The 18056-nt window shown below is 39.7% G+C and overlaps 1 protein-coding gene across 3 annotated transcripts in view; it reads right to left on the reverse strand.

Annotated features, from left to right (window-relative positions):
* SGCG (sarcoglycan gamma) overlaps positions 1-18056 on the reverse strand; it is a 139485-nt gene that overhangs the window by 16417 nt on the left and 105012 nt on the right. For all 3 annotated transcript variants that reach the window (XM_010335579.3, XM_003919756.4, XM_039473114.2), the window contains exon 6: positions 7191-7263. In XM_010335579.3, coding sequence (XP_010333881.1) covers positions 7191-7263 — 73 coding nt within the window. The remainder of the gene's footprint in view (positions 1-7190; positions 7264-18056) is intronic.

Here is an 18056-nt window from a genome sequence, read left to right on the forward strand (position 1 = left end):
TATTGGTGACAGAATTGACAAATTGAATGACAATGATTACAGAGATAATCATTTGGCAAGTTACACAGTTTCCAACTCTTTACTTTCAGCAAAAATTGAAGAAAGACCTAATGAACTGTCAACTGATAGTCATTACAAATAACTTTTAATGGTGTATATTTAGGGAAGGGTTCAGAACATTGAATGACTTTTTTAAAAAATAAAACTTTTTGATTCGTATCCACTTATTTGTGCCAACAAGGCTCCTTGGGACATCTACTTAAAAAATAGGAAAAATATTGATGCCTAATTGTTAGAAATAAAGCTTGGAGTCATACGGAAAAACGAGCACGTGACAAAGGAGTTCTCAGCAAAGCAAATTTACTTCTGCACAGAAGGGTGCCTCTCGTAGGGCTGGTAGCCAACCAGAGCACGCCAAACAGAAGAGAGTAGAAACTTTTATTCCTAACGAGACTCCTGTCTCTGTGTCCTTTCCCCACTGGCTGGGGTCGGACTGCGCAATTTAAAGTAGACTCGACTGGCTAAACATTTAAGCTTTTTTAGATAAGGTGGACACACGGTGGGAGAGAGGGGAGAGAAGAAAGGGCTCATCTGTGGCAAACTAGAGACCCACCCCTTTCCCAAAGAAGGAAAGAAATTGAGCTGGTGCTGTAGCATGCCTGGCATGTAGTAAAACCAAAAAGAACAAGGGGAAAGAGAAGGATGGGGGTACTTGGAATTCAAGAATAAAAGGTTAAGCAGGCTATTTGAAAAGAAACCCTGCTGTATCTCACACTAATTTTGACTCCTATTAATAAGCTCTATTTATTAGTGGACCTATCAAATAGCTTTAAGAAAGTTCCAACCATTCATTAAGAGATATACTTTTATACAATTTTACTTTTTGTTACTATCAAAATCTTACTATATTGATTTTTTTCACTTAAAAATTATTATTATTATTATTATTATTATTATTATTATTTGAGATGGAGTCTCACTCTGACACCAAGCTGGAGTGCAGTGGCACAATCTCAGCTCACTGCAACCTCTGCCTCCCAGTTCAAGTGATTCTTCTGCCTCAGCCTCCCAAGTAGCTGGGATTACAAGTGCACACCACCAGGCCTGGCTAATTTTGTATTTTTAGTATTTTGTCTTTTTTGTCTTTTTTCACTACGTTGGTCAGACGGTCTCAATCTCTTGATCTCGTGATTTGCCCGCCTCAGCCTCCCAAAGGGCTGGGATTACAGGTGTGAGCCACCGTGCTGGCCATTTTAAATTGATATGTAATAAATGTATATACTTATGGAGTAGAGTGATATTATGATACGTGTATACAATATGTAATAATCATGTCAGAGTAATTGGCATATTCATCACTTCAAACATTGATCATTGCTTTATGTTGGGAACATCTGAAATTCTCTCTTTTAGTTATTTGAAAATATACAATAGTGGAAGAAGAAGAGGGTAGGGAGGGGCCGACCAATAGATGCAAAGTTACAACTTACAGAGGAAGAATAAGCTATAGCCCTGGAGGGTGACTGCAATCATACTGTTTTGATCAATTGTTTTCTCCTTAAATTATGACTCTATCCAAAATTTTTAAAAATTCTATAGGTCACTGGAAGTATCTATTTCTTGTGGAGAAATAAGATAGAGCGATCAATGAAATACTATCAATCACTAAGTAGTGTATACCAGGAAAAAATTGCGGGTAAGTGAACTGCAAGTATTAGATCAAGAAAAAAAAAAAAAAGAAAACTTTTCTGACTCCTTAAGAAGAGCTTGTTTGTATGTTTTTCAGTTCTTTGATGGTGGGTGTCAAATCTCCATGCTTCTTAGATTCCATCAGATACGTTTTAAAAAGTAATGAAAATAATTTTATTTCAAAATGATTTCTGTTATTGAAACCATGAAAGATCATTATTGCTAAACTGACTTGGTAAATATTTCCTTTTATCATCAAGTAGTGTTTCCATTGATTCTTTTTTTTTTTCTTTTTTTCTTTTTTTTTTTTTTGGTGGACTCTCACTCTGTTGCCCAGGCTGGAGTGCAGTGGCACAATCTCAGCTCACTGCAACCTCCACCTTCTGGATTCAAACGAATTCTACTTCAGCCTCTCAAGTAGCTGGGATTACAGGCATGTGCCATAACTCCCTGCAGATTTTTGTATTTTTAGTAGAGATGGGGTTTTGCCATTTTGGCCAGGTTGGTCTCGAACTCCTGACCTCAGGTGATCCAACCGCCTCAGCCTGCCAAAGTGTTAGGATTACAGGTGTGAGCCACTGCACTGGATCTCATTGATTCTTATTAATGCTATTTCTTTCCTAATTCTGATTCTGTCTGCTATTAATATTGTGATGCCTTTCTTTTGGTTAGCATTTCTCAGCACTTCAGGCTGCTCCAAGCCCCATCTTCATCATTCCCTGGCCCAGCCCTGGGATCAGCCACTTCTCCAAGGAGTCCTGGTTCCTTCAAGAATGTTATGGCGAATGGTATAAAAAACAAAGTTCTGGGAGCCAATGATTTTATTTTAATTACTTGATGTCTTATTTCTATAATTTCTATCTCATTATTTCCCAAATCTGCCATTTTCCATACTACCTTGTCTCTGTCTTACATTTCTATTCATTTTTTCCTCATTTGAGCATTTTATTTATACTTGTTCTAAAACTCTCTTTGCTTGCTCTATGACTTAACAGTTTCAGGAGGTTATTTGTAGCAGCTGCTAATTCTGATTCTTCTCCATTGTAGTTCAATTCTATTTTTTTAGTAAACCAGTCTTCAGCAGGGATCGTTTTCCTTAAGTGGCTTTATGTCATGAGTGATAGAATAACTTCTTCAATGTGGAACAGACAAGGAAATAATAACTTATGTAAGTGGCATCACATCCTTACAGTGTTACACAGAATTCAAATGCTCCCTTTTCCTGGGTGTCATCCCAGGTTGCCCTGGGAAGATATTATACTTTTTTGCCTATGCCTCCAATAGAAGTTTTACTTTTATCATAGCAATTAAAGATACTGTTCTAACTTGTTTGCATGTTTCTTTTCTCAATAGACTGTAAACTCATTAAGTTCAGGGACACTACCTTTTATTCCGTATAACCAGTATCTATTATGGACTCTGGCACATAAACACTTTAATACACTTTTCCTGAGTTTTTTAAAAAGAATGAATGACATCATGTGTGAGTGAAAGATTGCTCTAAGGCAGTTTGTCAGCATTCATACTTTCTTGCGAATGATTTTGCCGTAGGAAATGTAAACCTAGTTTCAGTACAAGTTAGTTATCATTCTTCTTAAAGAAAATAATAGTTGTTACCCTTCTATGACTACATTTGAACAAATATCAAAGTTTAAATTGTGATAAACATGTATATTCCAGAGATGTATTTATAAATATGCATCCTGATCTTCACCTACAGAATCCACATTAAATATTTATATAGGCCAACTAGAATATTCTAGAATCCTTTTACTGTAATCAGGCCCAAAATAGTGATGTTGCTGGAACCAGAAATAAAAAGCGGAAGATAGTTTATGGTAAGAAGCTGCAGAAGAAAATATGATCATCATATACTCAGTCAGAGGCATCTGGGCGTAAATCAAAGAATCAATCACTCAAGGATCCGGTGGGTGGTGGAGACAGCAAACCGCATGTACATGGGCTCTGGCGTCAGAGCTAGATGTGATTACAAGTGGCTACCTTTCTAGTTTTGTGACTTAGAACGTGCAACTATCTAGATCCGGAGTTTCTGCCTTTATAAAATGGTGATAAAATTGCCAGTCACTTCATGATTAAATGAAACAACGTTGGTGACAGCACCCAGCACAGTTCCTGGCAGTGGAAAGCATTCAGTGAATTATCGTTCACACCTCCCATTCTCATCACACTCCTTAAGCACTTCCTTGCAGTTTTGTTATTTTTTTCAATTGCTTTGGTTTTAACACTAGGGTTGCTCAATCTTCCCTCAGTACCGCCTTTTAGAAAGTAAGAGAATATTCTTGTGTGGCTTCTTTTTCAGTAAGAGCCTGATGTATAAGTAAGAAGATTTATGTCTTTTTTTTTTTTTTTTTTTTTTTTTTTTGAGATGGAGTCTTGCTCTGCTCTGTCGCCCAGGCTGGAGTGCAGTGGCTCTGATCTCGCCTCACTACGACCTCCGCTTCCCAGGTTCAAGCAATTCTCCTGCCTCAGCTTGTCAAGTAGCTGGGATGACAGGCATGCACCACCATGTCAGACTACTTTATTTATTTTTAGTAGAGACAGGGTTTCGCCACGTTGGTCAGGCTGGTCTTGAACTCCTGACCTCATGATCTGTCCTCCTTGGCCTCCCAAAGTGCTGGGATTATAGGCGTGAGCCACAGTGCCCAGCAGATTTATGTTTTAATGAGACAACATGAGATGAATTATTTAATTGAGATCTATAAATTTTTAAAAGCTGACATTTACTTTAGAAGTGTTTGTCATTTCTACAGTCCATATTATTTTATAATTTCAAAATGGCTTTAATAGGTTTCTTTCCACAGATTTGAATCATTTTTCTAACCTAGGAAAGTAAAATGTTTTTCTTCTCTATAAAAATTCTTTAATCTTTTGATCCATTATCAAAATTAACAAACCTTGTTGTAATTTAATTATAGTCAAAATTTATTTTTATGTGACAAATGTTTGCTTTGTGGGTAAGATAAATTGAACTTCTACTTGCTTTTGATGAATATTTAATTGGACACTAAATATGGAAAAAATGCTGATTTTCCTAATCCTATTCTATTTAGTGTGAATATTTATGTAGGGTAACAATTTTTTTTTCTTGGGACAGAGTCTGGCTCTGTCACCCAAGCTGAGTTGCAGTGAGCTGAAACCATGTCACTGCACCTGGTCATATAACAACAATTTTAAAAATGATTGTTGGCCAGGCGCGGTGGCTCACGCCTGTAATCCCAGCACTTTGAGAAGCCAAGGTGGGCGGATCACCTGAGGTCAGGAGTTCGAAACCAGCCTGGCCAACATGGTGAAACCCTGTCTCTATTAAAAATAGAAAATTTAGCTGGGTGTGGTGGTGGGTACTTGTAATCCCAGCTACTTGGGAGGCTGAGGCAGCAGAATCACTGGAACCTGGGAGGAGGAGGTTGCAGTGAGCTGAGATCTCACCATTGCAACAAGAGCAAAACTCTATCTCAAAAAAAAAAAAAAAAAAAAAAAGATTGTCTGTGTTTGGCTTTTCAGTTTACAAAAGACTTTTAACATCTTACTAAATCTTTCCTAGAATACCCTAAAGTAGGGATTACTATCAGTAATGTTTAATATGAGAAAAAATAGTCTGGAAAAGTTAGTTTGGCCACTGTCACCAGGCTTTTCTGTGTAACGCTGGGATTCCTACTGTACTTTGCATTCCCTTTTATACATAATTTATTAAAATATATTAATTGTCCTGCATATACTTCAAGGGCAACTTCTAAATATGATTTTAAGTGATAGCATGAACTTTAAGGCCATTTAAAAATATTATTTGGGGCTAGATGTGGTGGCTCACGCCTGTAATTGCAGCACTTTAGGAGGCTGAGGCAGATGGATCATTTTAGGTCAGGAGTTCAAGACCAGCCTGGCCAATATGGCAAAACCCTGTCTCTACTAAAATTACAAAAATTAGCCAGGCGGTAGTGGTGCATGCCTGTAATCCCGGTTACTCAGGAGGCTGAAACAGGAGAATCACTTGAATCTGGGAGGCAGAGGTTGCAGTGAGCCGAGATCACTCCACTGCAATGCAGTCTGGGCGACAGAGTAAGACCCTGTCCCTCCCCACCCAAAAATATTATTTGGTTTTGTTATACAATACAAATATATTATTGGAATGAACACTTACAGCTGTAAAAGACATTCAGTAGCCTAGTGGTAAGGTGAAATATACATAGACACAAAGATTCTGTAAAAAATAATAAATTTACGTATGGAACTGGGTGATTTTATATATGCAGGAGATTATGTACATATATACCAAAGGGTGAGGCCAGTATGCTAAGTCTGATAAGATAGGTACAAAAGGAAAAAAAAAACCTATAATTTCACTCATATGAGGCACCCAGATTAATCAAATCCAGAGACAGAAAGCAGACTGGTGAGTGCCAGAGGCGACCAGGAGCAGGGAATCGGGACTTGTTAAACTGGTACAGAATTCCAGTTTTGCAAGATGAAAAGAGTTCTGGAGCTGGATGGTGGTGATGATCATGAAATAATATGAATGTACTTAAGACTACTGAACTGTACACTAAAAACGGTTAAAATGGTGAATTTTATGTCATGTGCATGTTACTACAAACTGAAGAAGAGAAACACTAAGTATTTCCAACTACTTTGCAAATATAGATTTATCATGCACTTAGTTTTTATAACATTCTTTTTGCTACTAATAGCGCACGTATCTTTTAAAAATTTAAAGTAAACTGACATTTTCAAGAATGCCTTTTGGACATTTCAAAGCCACATAGGGGCACCTTTCTTTTCCACTAAAAGGTTCAAAGGTTTTGCTTGAAGATGGTGTAGAGATGAACAGCGTAAAAAAAATATATATATATATATGCACATGCGTTGTGTTAAGAATTGCAAAAAACTTTGGGAAACTTATGCTGACGCTTTTCAGGGGAAAATAACAGGCTTTTAAAATACATGAAAGGTAAGCCTGTAGCATCTCAATTAACACTTGAGGGATGAGCAGACATTCATGAGGTCTCCTGGGGGAGGGGGGCACCCCAGGAAGATGCAACAGCCAGTGTGAAAGCAGAGAGGGGATGGAGCCTGTCATGTCTGGGCGCAGGGGAGGGGAGGAGGTCCTGCCGGACACAGCCCAGACTACGAAGGGCTGTGAGTGCCCAGTGAAGCACCTAGGGTTTCCTATGGCTGATGTGATGTGGGAGCAATGTAGCATTTCACCAGCTTGCACTTAACAAAGTCACTTTGCCAGCAGCATGAGAGGCAGATTGCAGAGGAGGAGGAGGCTGTGAACAGGCACCAAGTGCGGTCAGTAGGACTTTCTGGCCTCCTTTGGATGTTAATAAGTCCTATCTAGTTATAAGTGAAAAGTCTTGAAATTAAAGACAACTGATGGATAAGTAACAGTCAGGTAGTAGTCACTGCTAACATATTATTCCAGAACACATCCTCTTGTCTTCTACAGGAGAGGTTGTTAATATTTGAACAAAAATTCTTACCTAAGGTCTTGAAACGGGTCGGCTCTGACAAGGGGTGTCTCCACTGAATGTTCAAAAAGAGCCCCTTCAGGCCCTAAACAATAAACAAAGATATATCAGGAGCAGAAGTAAAATAGGTGGCACCAAATGAAACAAACATTAAGCCTAGATATTAAAGAACATAGAGATTTTGTTCTTTGTTGCAGAATTTTTGCAGATGTTTGAGTTACAGGTGGAAAAATGGGCCCAACTGCTTCCTTACTTTTCTGAGGCTATCACAATTTCATTATGTTCCTATAAACAAAATACGGGGTTTTTTTCTAAAGCAATTACAAATTAGCAGGCTCATTTTAAAACCAGAAAGCAATGTTAGTCTTCAAATCAAAAAAGAAAAAAGCCCCTGAAATTTGCGTACATCCGTATATTTTAAGTAACAGTAATTTGATTAATTATCTGGATTTTATGTGTAAGAATAGTATCTCGTGCTGTTTGTTTCTAAGGCACTCAAGGTGTTTACAGAAAAAGTACAAGCTTTAAATATTTTAAGTGGACCTTCTAATTCCCAGAAATCAGTTTGTTCCGAGTTGTTTCATGAGTCTGAGAACCTAATTATATGCAAGGCCCTGTGTCAGTTGGGGTGCAGAAAACAGGTGAAAGTGACATGCTCTTTGATGTATCCTAACCTGTTTAATACTCAGACCCCTACAATGCAGGTAATATTTTCCCACTGTACCCATCAGGAGGCTGAGGAAGAGAAAGGATAATTAACTTGTCTAGGGTTCCACTGCTGAGAAGTGGCAAGGCTGTGATTTGAATTCAGAGCTCACATTTTAAATCTATATGCCATAGGCTTTCTCATACACAAATAACAAGATATGATAGAGAGTTACGCGCCAGTAGCCAAGTGCAGCAAAATTATTCGGAGGGTCATCAACGGGGAAAAATGACTTTAAGTCACCAGGGACGACTGTATAGGAAAACGAAGTGGATCTGAACCTTAAAATAAATAAACTTCTATGAACACATGGGGATTGCGAGCAAGAATTTCAAAAAGAGCAGCAGTCCAGGGGCAGGAAAGTGTGCTGAGTGCCCAGGAAGAAACAAATAATCCAGTTCACCGGAAGCAAAGAATTTTACGTTGAATACATATGTATCTTTCACGTTATATTTAAACGTATATCCTCTTGAATTTCATGGGCATGTTCACAGATATAAGCAGCACCACATTGCTTATATATCCTCGTCATGATTTCCCCAGGTTGCTCATGATTATCTTAGGTGCTGCCCTGCCTGGGGTTCCACCCCTGGCTCAGGCCCTACCTTAGAGGCTGTGGCTGCCGCTAAGAGTTTTTCTCCCTTGCGGTTCCACAGGAATCTCAGGAGTTATCCTTACGCTGTGCATTTTCCTCTTTAGGAAATACAGAGGGTCCCCGACTTGCCGTGGCTTTGCAGGGAGACAACCCATTGCAAGTTGAGGAGCTTCTATACTGAAATAGTTAAAATGTTTATTTTTTAATCAACCCGTGCAGTAGTTTCAATATTAGACACTGAAGAAAAAATGCCTGAGTAAAGGTTCCCAGCCTCTGTGTTGAGAAATGCTTATCCTGGGCAAAAGGTCTTGTGAGCATCCGTCACTGATTTTTCTTTTTTTTTTTGAGACGGAGTTTCGCTCTTGTTACCCAGGCTGGAGTGCAATGGCGTGATCTCGGCTCACTGCAACCTCCACCTCCTGGGTTCAGGCAATTCTCCTGCCTCAGCCTCCTGAGTAGCTGAGATTACCCACCACACACGCTCGGCTAGTTTTTTTGTGCTTTTAGTAGAGACAGGGTTTCACCATGTTGGCTAGGCTGGTTTCGAACTCCTGACCTCAGGTGATCGCCTCAGCCTCCTAAAGTGCTGGGATTTTAAGTGTGAGCCACTGTGCCCAGGCAGCCCTACAGTTCACAGTACCCCTACATTTTCTCCACAGTATTGCTGACTATATTTGCTTTGTTATTATAATTACTACTTCCTTAGTAATTTTATTTAAATATGAAGATATGATAAAAACCCACACTGGAAAAAAGCCCTTATCCAAGACATAATAGCTTGTGGCACAAAAGCAAAACAGATTTAAATCAGAACAAAGTGAAATTTTAAAATTACAAACAGATTTAGTAGGATGATTTACATGAAAACTATAAGCAACTGAAATAAAGGAACACACATAAGTGAAAGTTAAAGTCTCATGAAATTTATATTATAATTTATGTAAATCATATTCAGATGAGAAACATCCTCATACATGCTATAACAAGTCACATCTTAAAATACCACTGAAGCAAACCTAAATGATAATGGGAACCATTATGTAAAGTAAGGCTATACTAAGCACTGGAGTTTCCACAACAAATCGTGCCAATCAAATTTTATAGTACAATGTCTGGTTTGCCTGAAGTGTAGACATTTCCTGTTCGGCATAGAAAGGAAAATACTTCAACAGAGTAATTTGTATAATAATGTGCATTCATTTTAGCCTTTTCTTTCCTCCTTGCTTCTTTGGATTTGCAAAATAGAAAAGAAAATGTAAAGAAAAATATACCTCAAGTCAATTCTCAAGAAGACGCACAGAGCTATGCTTAGTTTTAGGTAAGTATATTTATTGGGGTTTATGTAGCACTGTTTGAAACCCAAGTAATGCTTCGTTATCAGGAACCTAGAGTGGGCTTTACAGATCATCAAAAGATAATGATTTCTTTCCATAACTAAGATATAGAAATAAAAGGAATGTGGGCATAAAGTTTTCTGCAATTGTTTTCTCTATTTTTACATAAACAAGATGGTATGACTGAGAAAAAAGTCAACACGTTTTACTCTCTGTAACGCATACCCTTGGTAAAACAAAGCTAGAAACTGCAATATATTCCATTTCAATTGGCAATTTTTATTTTAACACAGTGTTGGGTCAAAATAAATACGGAGATAAATCTCTACATTACATGACTTTTGGGGGACTCACAGAATTGCAATTTGGGGCATATCTCTAAAGAACAAAGAGAAAAGTTGGGGGTTTTATTAGAAAGAGAAATGTGGGCAGGTGTGGTGGCTCACACCTGCAATTCCAGCACTTTGGGAGGCCAAGGTGGGCAGATCACTTGAGACCAGGAGTTCGAGACCAGCCTGGCCAACATGGTAAAACCCTGTCTCTACTAAAACTAGAAAAATTAGTCAGGCATGGTGGTGCACGCCTGTAATCCCAGCTATTCAGGAGGCTGAAGCATGAGAATCACTTGAACCTGGGAGGCGGAGGTTGCAGTGAGCCGAGATCACACCACTGCACTCCAGTCCAGCTTGGGCAATAAAGTGAGGCTCTTGGGCAATAAAGTGAGGCTCTATCTCAAAAGAAAAAAGAAAAAAAAAAGAAAAAGAAATGTAGTGTATTGTTTTGAAAGAACGCTCATGGCACTAGAGAAGCTTTTGGGAGCTGTCGAGCTCTGATTGGTGAGCAAGGGCACAGGTAGAACTCTTCCTGGTGTCACGGCAGGTTGTTTCAGCATTTACTAGGTAACATTGGTCTTCAGGTGACAGCAGGCCATTTCGGGAGCTGTGCTTGGGGAAAATACAATTTTTGATAAAGGTGCTAAGTGCCTTGGGTGCTTTTCCCCCAGCCCCTCTATTTACTTGGGTATGACAAAATGACCCAATTCATATAATCAACTTTCACAGCAGCTTCAATTCTTTTTCCCCAATCGCTGAATTTATTCAGAGTTTCAGTGGCACCATTTTACAGGGCAGTAAAACTCAGTAATTAGTTTTTAAATGCATGCTAATTACTTCCCTTCTAATGTAACTATAATTAGTGATATTATATTGACATATTATTATGGTAATGTACTTATAGGGAGATATAAAATCTATAAACTGATGTGTATTATCTTTAAATAGGAGAAGTTTCTCTACATTGAAATGATAAATGCCCAAATTATATGATCTTGATTATATCATTACTATTCAGCCTCAAAGTTAAATACTCCTAAATGGTTTCATAAAATCATTCTCAGTAAATTGTTGTTGATCTTCAATTTAATTTCATTTTCCTTCTGTTTGCATTCATTTAAATATGAACAGCCAAGATGATATAAAAAATGCAATTGCTGTAATACCTCTTCTTTGTGAAAAATAAAACATTACTTGAAGTTATATAATCTAAAATTTTAGACAGGAAATAAAGTTCTACTATAAAACATCACTATATAAACCATGAATTAAAATGACCCTGTATAATATGCATTATTTATACAGTAAAGTATAAATAAAAAGGAAAATAAAAGAAAGCCCAGTGTAAGAATGTTAACTTTTTTTGTTTTTAGAATATGTCATTGAGATTAGAAATGGTAAATGGCTTGGCCATTTGTACTGCAAAATAGTAGTACTCAAACACTACCATTCTTTTCTTCTGGATGCTGGAGCATTATATGATGAATGATGCTCACGTGAAGATCTGTGATAAGACTATGGTGCAAGACAGATTGAGATAGTCATGAAGGCAGTTGAAAAGTTCATGGTATAGAGCCCAGCAGTCACGGTGCTCTTGGTCACAGCTCAGCAACGGAATGGCAAATTACTCTAAGTTGCTCCATTCTTTCCAACATACTGCTGTTCCTAGGTTCCTTCAGTTATAGAAATACATAGAATTCAATATTAATCCTTCTGTTCCCACAGTAACATATATCTCAGAGATGCACTGGATTTTTGTATCGACACTGTAACTATTTGCTACGATTCATTCTACACATTCATCAAGCATTTATGGACTGATAAGGGCTTTTCAAGTGATGCCAAAAAAAATTCCATTTCTCTGGTTCAGCCAAACTTCTGCTTAATGTCCCTACATAATTTTTCTGCTGCCTCCCGCCCTGTTCACTCTCTAACTACTCCAGCCTACCTTTTGACTTCATTACTCCAGTGAAAAGTGCTTGCCTTAAGACAGCAACAAATCCAGTGATAATTTCTGTTATCTCTCCTGGGTCCAAATTCTGAGAAAATAGTCTCTCAAGAGAGACTGGTGTCAAGACACCAGAAAAACGGTTATTGTGATATTTCTCCCCCCGCATTGCCTGACCCTCCTTATTCTCCTTTGATGGCTGCTCTGCCTTTACTTGGTCTATAATTTTGGCATTTTTTTGGAGCTCAGTTGGTTGACGATGCTCACATTTGTCTCTCGTCTAGACTTCTGCCCTGAGCAGTAGCTGACTCACATGCCCAATAGCTGACATGACATATGCACTTGGCAGTTTCCCAGGTTATCTTCAATTTATGTGTCTAAAATGTTAACCGGATGCCCTCTGCCCAGCACATGTCTTTTCCTCCTCCTCAGGCCTCTCCATTATCCGGACAGTAATGCCATCACCCAAAACAAATATCACGTTTGAGTCTCCTCCCTGGATACCTGCCATATATTCGATTCATGGGCAAGCCTGTGGCTGTCAGATCTTAAACTGGAGTAATTCACTGCCCTCTCTGACCATCGCTACCACCCAATCCAGGTCACCTTCGTTGATTACCTATACTACAATTGACATCCTCCTAAATGGTCTTACTGCTTCCATTCTTTCCTCCAATCTCCCTTTTAATGGTTAGATTGATCTTAAGATGTGGAATGAATCAAGGACTACCCTGTTCAAAGCAATGCAATGCCTCCCCGTTGTTTTAAAACAAATCCTAAATTCTTATAATGGTCAGCAGATCCCTGCGTAATCTGGTCCCTCTCTATCTCCCCTTACAACAGGCTTTTTTCAGACTCAAATCCGGTAAGATTAAAAAATAAAAATCATGAAATGATATGGCATAGATAAGCCAAACAGAGCAGTTATCACAATGAACGTGAATGTTTTGAATCACATTAAAATCAAAATAAATTATGTTATAAAAAGTAAATCCAGCCAAATGCCACATACAAAGAAAATTCAAATAATTTAATATGAGGAAGATTTAGGCTTGGAAAGTAACTTAAGATGCCAAATCGATGAGGCCCTCTTATCGATACATATTTAGAGAAGTCTTTGCAGAAGGAAGTGATGTTTGCAATCGATGGAATCATTTTGCAACCGAAAAGAAAAACATCAACATACTTGCAGAGAAAAAAAAGGTAGAGTAAAATAGTACTTGGCTACTAAAATATTACTTGGCTACTCAATTAATCTTCCTATGTGAGATAATATATGTCCTTCCAGTGTAACCCTGTTTTTTTGTGTGTGTGTGTGTGTGTTTTTTTTTTTTTTTTTTTTTTTTGTTTTGTTTTTTTTTGTGACAGAGTTTCGCTCTTGTTACCCAGGCTGGAGTGCAATGGCGCGATCTTGGCTCACTGCAACCTCCGCCTCCTGGGTTCCGGCAATTCTCCTGCCTCAGCCTCCTGAGTAGCTGGGATTACAGGCACGCACCACCATGCCCAGCTAATTTTTGTATTTTTAGTAGAGACGGGGTTTCACCATGTTGACCAGGATGGTCTCGATCTCTAGACCTTGTGATCCACCCGCCTCGGCCTCCCAAAGTGCTGGGATTACAGGTGTGAACCACCACGCCCTGCCCAAAGAACTGGATTTTCTTTCCAGTCCCTAGAGTGAGGCTGCCTGTCTCATTTCCTGTCACTTCTCTTTCCCTCGCTGTCAACTACTGTTGCTTTTGCTGACCCGAGAAACTCCAAAGGCTACTTGGAGTCAATCCACTTAAAATAGGGACCCAAGTTTTATCACAGGTAGTGGAGAAAAGTTTTTTTATTTTTATTTTTGGTACCGAGTTTTCGCTTTTGCTGCCCAGGCTGGAGTGCAATGGCGCCATCTCAGCTCACTGCTACCTCCACCTCCCAGGTTCAAGTGATTCTCCTGCTTCAGCCTCCTGAGTAGCTGAAATTATAGGCATGTGCCACCATGCCTGGCTTATTATATATTTTTAGTAGAGATGGGTTCGTGGAGAAAAGATTTAATGGGCATTTGTGTTGAAGCATTAAAACTTATGAAAACATTCTTGCTGTAGTTTACATTTAACAAAACCTGATCATAATTATAACACCATGAAATTATATGAAATAAAAAAGAGGTCAAGTTTTTTGGTGTAACTTTTCAAACACAATTGGAGTTATAAGATGGCTCTATTTAGTCTTCTATTTCTGTGTTATGAATTATGGCAAACTTAGCTACTTAAAGCGACCCCCATGTGTTAGCTCACAGCTCTGTTGGTTTCAGGTCCCACCCAGTATGTCTGGCCAGGGTCTATAATCAGGGTCTCCCAGGTGTCAGCCAGGCAGGGCTTTTGTTTGGAAGCCCAGAGCTAGACTCTGCCTCCTGTCTCATTAGGTGTTGGCAGAATTCAGGTCCTCGTACTTGAAAGACTGAGGCTCATTTCTCGTCTCCTGCTGCCAGCCGAGGGCCTCTCACGCTTTCTAGAGGCCACTACTCCTTGTCACATGGTCCCTCTCTCTTTCTACAGCAACAGGGCAGTGAATTTTTCTTGCTTTTCCAATTTCTCTGATTAAAAAGGGCACATGGGATTAGATTGGGCTACCCAGATTACCTTCCTTTTGCCATATAAATAACACAATCACAGAGAGAAATCTTATATTTACAGATTCCACCCACAGTGAAAGGGGAAGGAAAGGCTCAGTGGCGGAATCCTTGGAACTCTGCCTGCCCTAGTGGGACAATACGACATTGTGCACTAAATGTTTGCCATTGGTGACAAAACCGTAATTTAATAGTCCCCCTTATCACAGTTTCACTTTCTGCAATTTTGCTCTCTGAGGTTTCAGTTATCCACTGTCCTAACATATTAAATGGAAAATTCCAGAAATAAACAATTCATAACTGTTAAACACTATCTACAATCCTGCATTATTCACCTCGGCTCCTCTTCTCACGTAGGCATTTTCTCTTCTCACATCATCACAAGAAGGGTGAGGACAGTCAAATAAGATATTTTGAGAGAGAGAGGGAACACATTCACACAACTTTTATTACAGCATTTTGTTGTAATTGTTTTATTTTCTTATCTGCTATTGTTAACCTCTTATTGTGCCTCATTTACAAACCAAATTTTATCACAGTATGCATGTACGTATAGGAAAAAACACAGTACAGCATATATAGGGTTCAGTACTATCTGTGATTTGAGGCACCTTTGGGGCTGTTTGAACATATTCCCTGAAGATAAGGAGGGACAATCTCACAGTTAAATTGAAGGCATTGCCATTCATCACAAGGGCAAATATTAATCTTGTGACATTAAGATTATGGATCTTTGAAATGACAATCACATGATCATCATGGCTGGTTTTCACTTCTTTACTTGCTGGTCTTTTGTCAGTGGCTTTGCCAGTGATTCCAGTATTTCTCATCATTTCTGACCTCCTGAAACCCCACATCTTTTGCAAGATGCACAATTTAATTTCACGATCAATTGTGCCTGCTTTGCTGAATTCTTTATGCTATCCTATAATGGTGAGAGACCAGAGGCTGCAGATCTTTGTAGTATAAAACAATGACAGGTGAAATACTCATTTGAGGTCATGTGCTTACGTTATGGAACAGCTGGGATTGGAACTCAGTCTAATTCCCAAAACATTACCCGTTGTTGTTTGGCAGTGGCTGGTGAGATGGCCAAATAGAAACAGCTCTGGTCCGCAGCTCCCAGTGAGATCAGTGCAGAAGGCAGGTGATTTCTGCATTTCCAGCTGAGGTACCTGCTCATCTCACTGGTACTGGTTAGACAGTGGATGCAGCCCACAGAAGGTGAGCCAAAGCCTGGTGGTGCATTGCCTCACTCAGGAAGTGCAAGGGGTCAGGGAACTCCCTCCCCAAGCCAAGGGAAGCGGAGAGGGACTGTGCTGTGAAAACAGTGCTATTTGGTCCAGATACTGTGCTTTTCCCATGGTCTTCACAAACTGCAGACCAGGAGATTCCCTCGGGTGCCTACATCACCAGGGCCCTGGGTGTCAAGCACAAAACTGGGCAGCTGTTTGGGCAGACACTGACCTAGTGGCAGGAGTTTTTTTTTCATACCCCAGTGGCACCTGGAACACCAGCAAGAGAGAAGAGTTCACTCCCCTGGAAAGGGAGCTGAATCCAGGGAGCCAAGTGGTCTAGTTCAGCAGATCCTACTCCCATGGAGCCCAGCAAGCTAAGATCCCATGGCTTGAAATTCTCACTGCCAGCAGAGCAGTCTGACGTTGACCTGGGATGCTCAAGCTTGGTGGGGAGGGGCGTCCACCATTACTGAGGTTTGAGTTGGCAGTTTTCCCCTCACAGTGTACATAACGCTTCTGGGAAGTTTGAAATGGGTGGAGCTCACCTCAGCTTGGCAAAGCTGCAGTAGCTCGACTGACTCTCTAAATTCCTCTTTTCTGGGCAGGACATCTCTAAAAGAAAGGCAGCAGTCCCAGTCAGAGGCTTATAGATAAAACTCCCATCTCCCTGGGACAGAGCATTTGAGGGAAGGAGCAGCTGTGGGTTCAGCTTCAGCAGACTTAAATGTTCCCACCAGGTGGCTCTGAAGAGAGCAGCAGATCTCCCAGTACAGTGCTCATGCTCTACTAAGGGACAGACTGCCTCCTCAAGTGGGTCCCTGACCCCCATGTCTCCTGACTGGAAGACACCTCCCAGCAGGGGCAACAGACACCTCATACAGGACAACTGGCATCTGGCAGGTGCCCCTCTGGGCCAAAGCTTCCAGAAAAAGGAATAGGCAGCAATCTTTGCTATTCTGCAGCCTCCACTGGTGATACATAGGCAAACAGGGTCTGGAGTGGACCTCCAGCAAACTCCAGCAGACCTGCAGCAGAGGGGCCTGTTAGAAGGAAAACTAACAAAGAGAAGGGAATAGAATCAATGTCAACAAAAAGGACATCTACATGAAAATCCCATCTGAAGGTCACCACCAACAAAGACCAAAGGTAGATAAATCCATGAAGATGAGGACAAATCAGCACAAAAGGCTGAAAATTCCAAAAACCAGAATGCCTCTTCTCCAAAGGATCACAACTCCTCACCAGCAAGGGAATAAAACTGGATAGAGAATAAGACTGATGAATTGACAGAAGTAGGCTTCAGAAGGTGGGTAATAACAAACTCCTTTGAGCTAAAGGAGCATGTTCTAACCCAAAGCAAGGAAGCTAAGAATCTTAAAAAAAGGTTAGAGGAATTGCTGCCTAAATAACCAGTTCAGAGAAGAACATAAATGAACTGATGGAGCTGAAAAACACAGCACAAGAACTTTGTAAAGCATACACAAGTATAAATAGCTGACTTGATCAAGCAGAAGAAAGGATATCAGAGATTGAAGATCAGCCTAATTAAATAAAGTGTGAAGACAAGATGAGAGAAAAAAGCATGAAATGAAGTGAACAAAGCCTCCAGGAAATATGGGACTATGTGAAAATACCAAAGCTATGTTTGATTGGTGTATCTGAAAGTGATGGGGAGAATGGAACAAAGTTTTCAAACTCTTCAGGATATTATCCAGGAGAACTTCCCCAACCTAGCAAGACAGGCCAACATTCAAAAAGAAAAAAATATTAAGGACAGCCAGAGAAAAAGGTCAGGTTACCCACCCAGGGAAGGCCATCAGACTAACAGTAGATCTCTCTACAGAAACTCTACAAGCCAGAAAAGAGTGGGGGCCAATATTCAACATTCTCAAAGAAAACAATTTTCAACCCAGAATTTCATATACAGCCAAACTAAGCTTCATAAATGAAGGAGAAATAAAATCCTTTACAGACAAGCAAATGCTGAGAAATCTTGTCACTGTCAGGCCTGCCTTACAAGAGCTCCCGAAGGAAGCACTAAATATGGAAAGGAAAGACTGGTATCAGCCACTGTTAAAACACATCAAATTGTAAAGACCATTGACACTATG

Source organism: Saimiri boliviensis, chromosome 16 (assembly GCF_048565385.1).
Source record: "Saimiri boliviensis isolate mSaiBol1 chromosome 16, mSaiBol1.pri, whole genome shotgun sequence".
NCBI lineage: Eukaryota > Metazoa > Chordata > Mammalia > Primates > Cebidae > Saimiri > Saimiri boliviensis.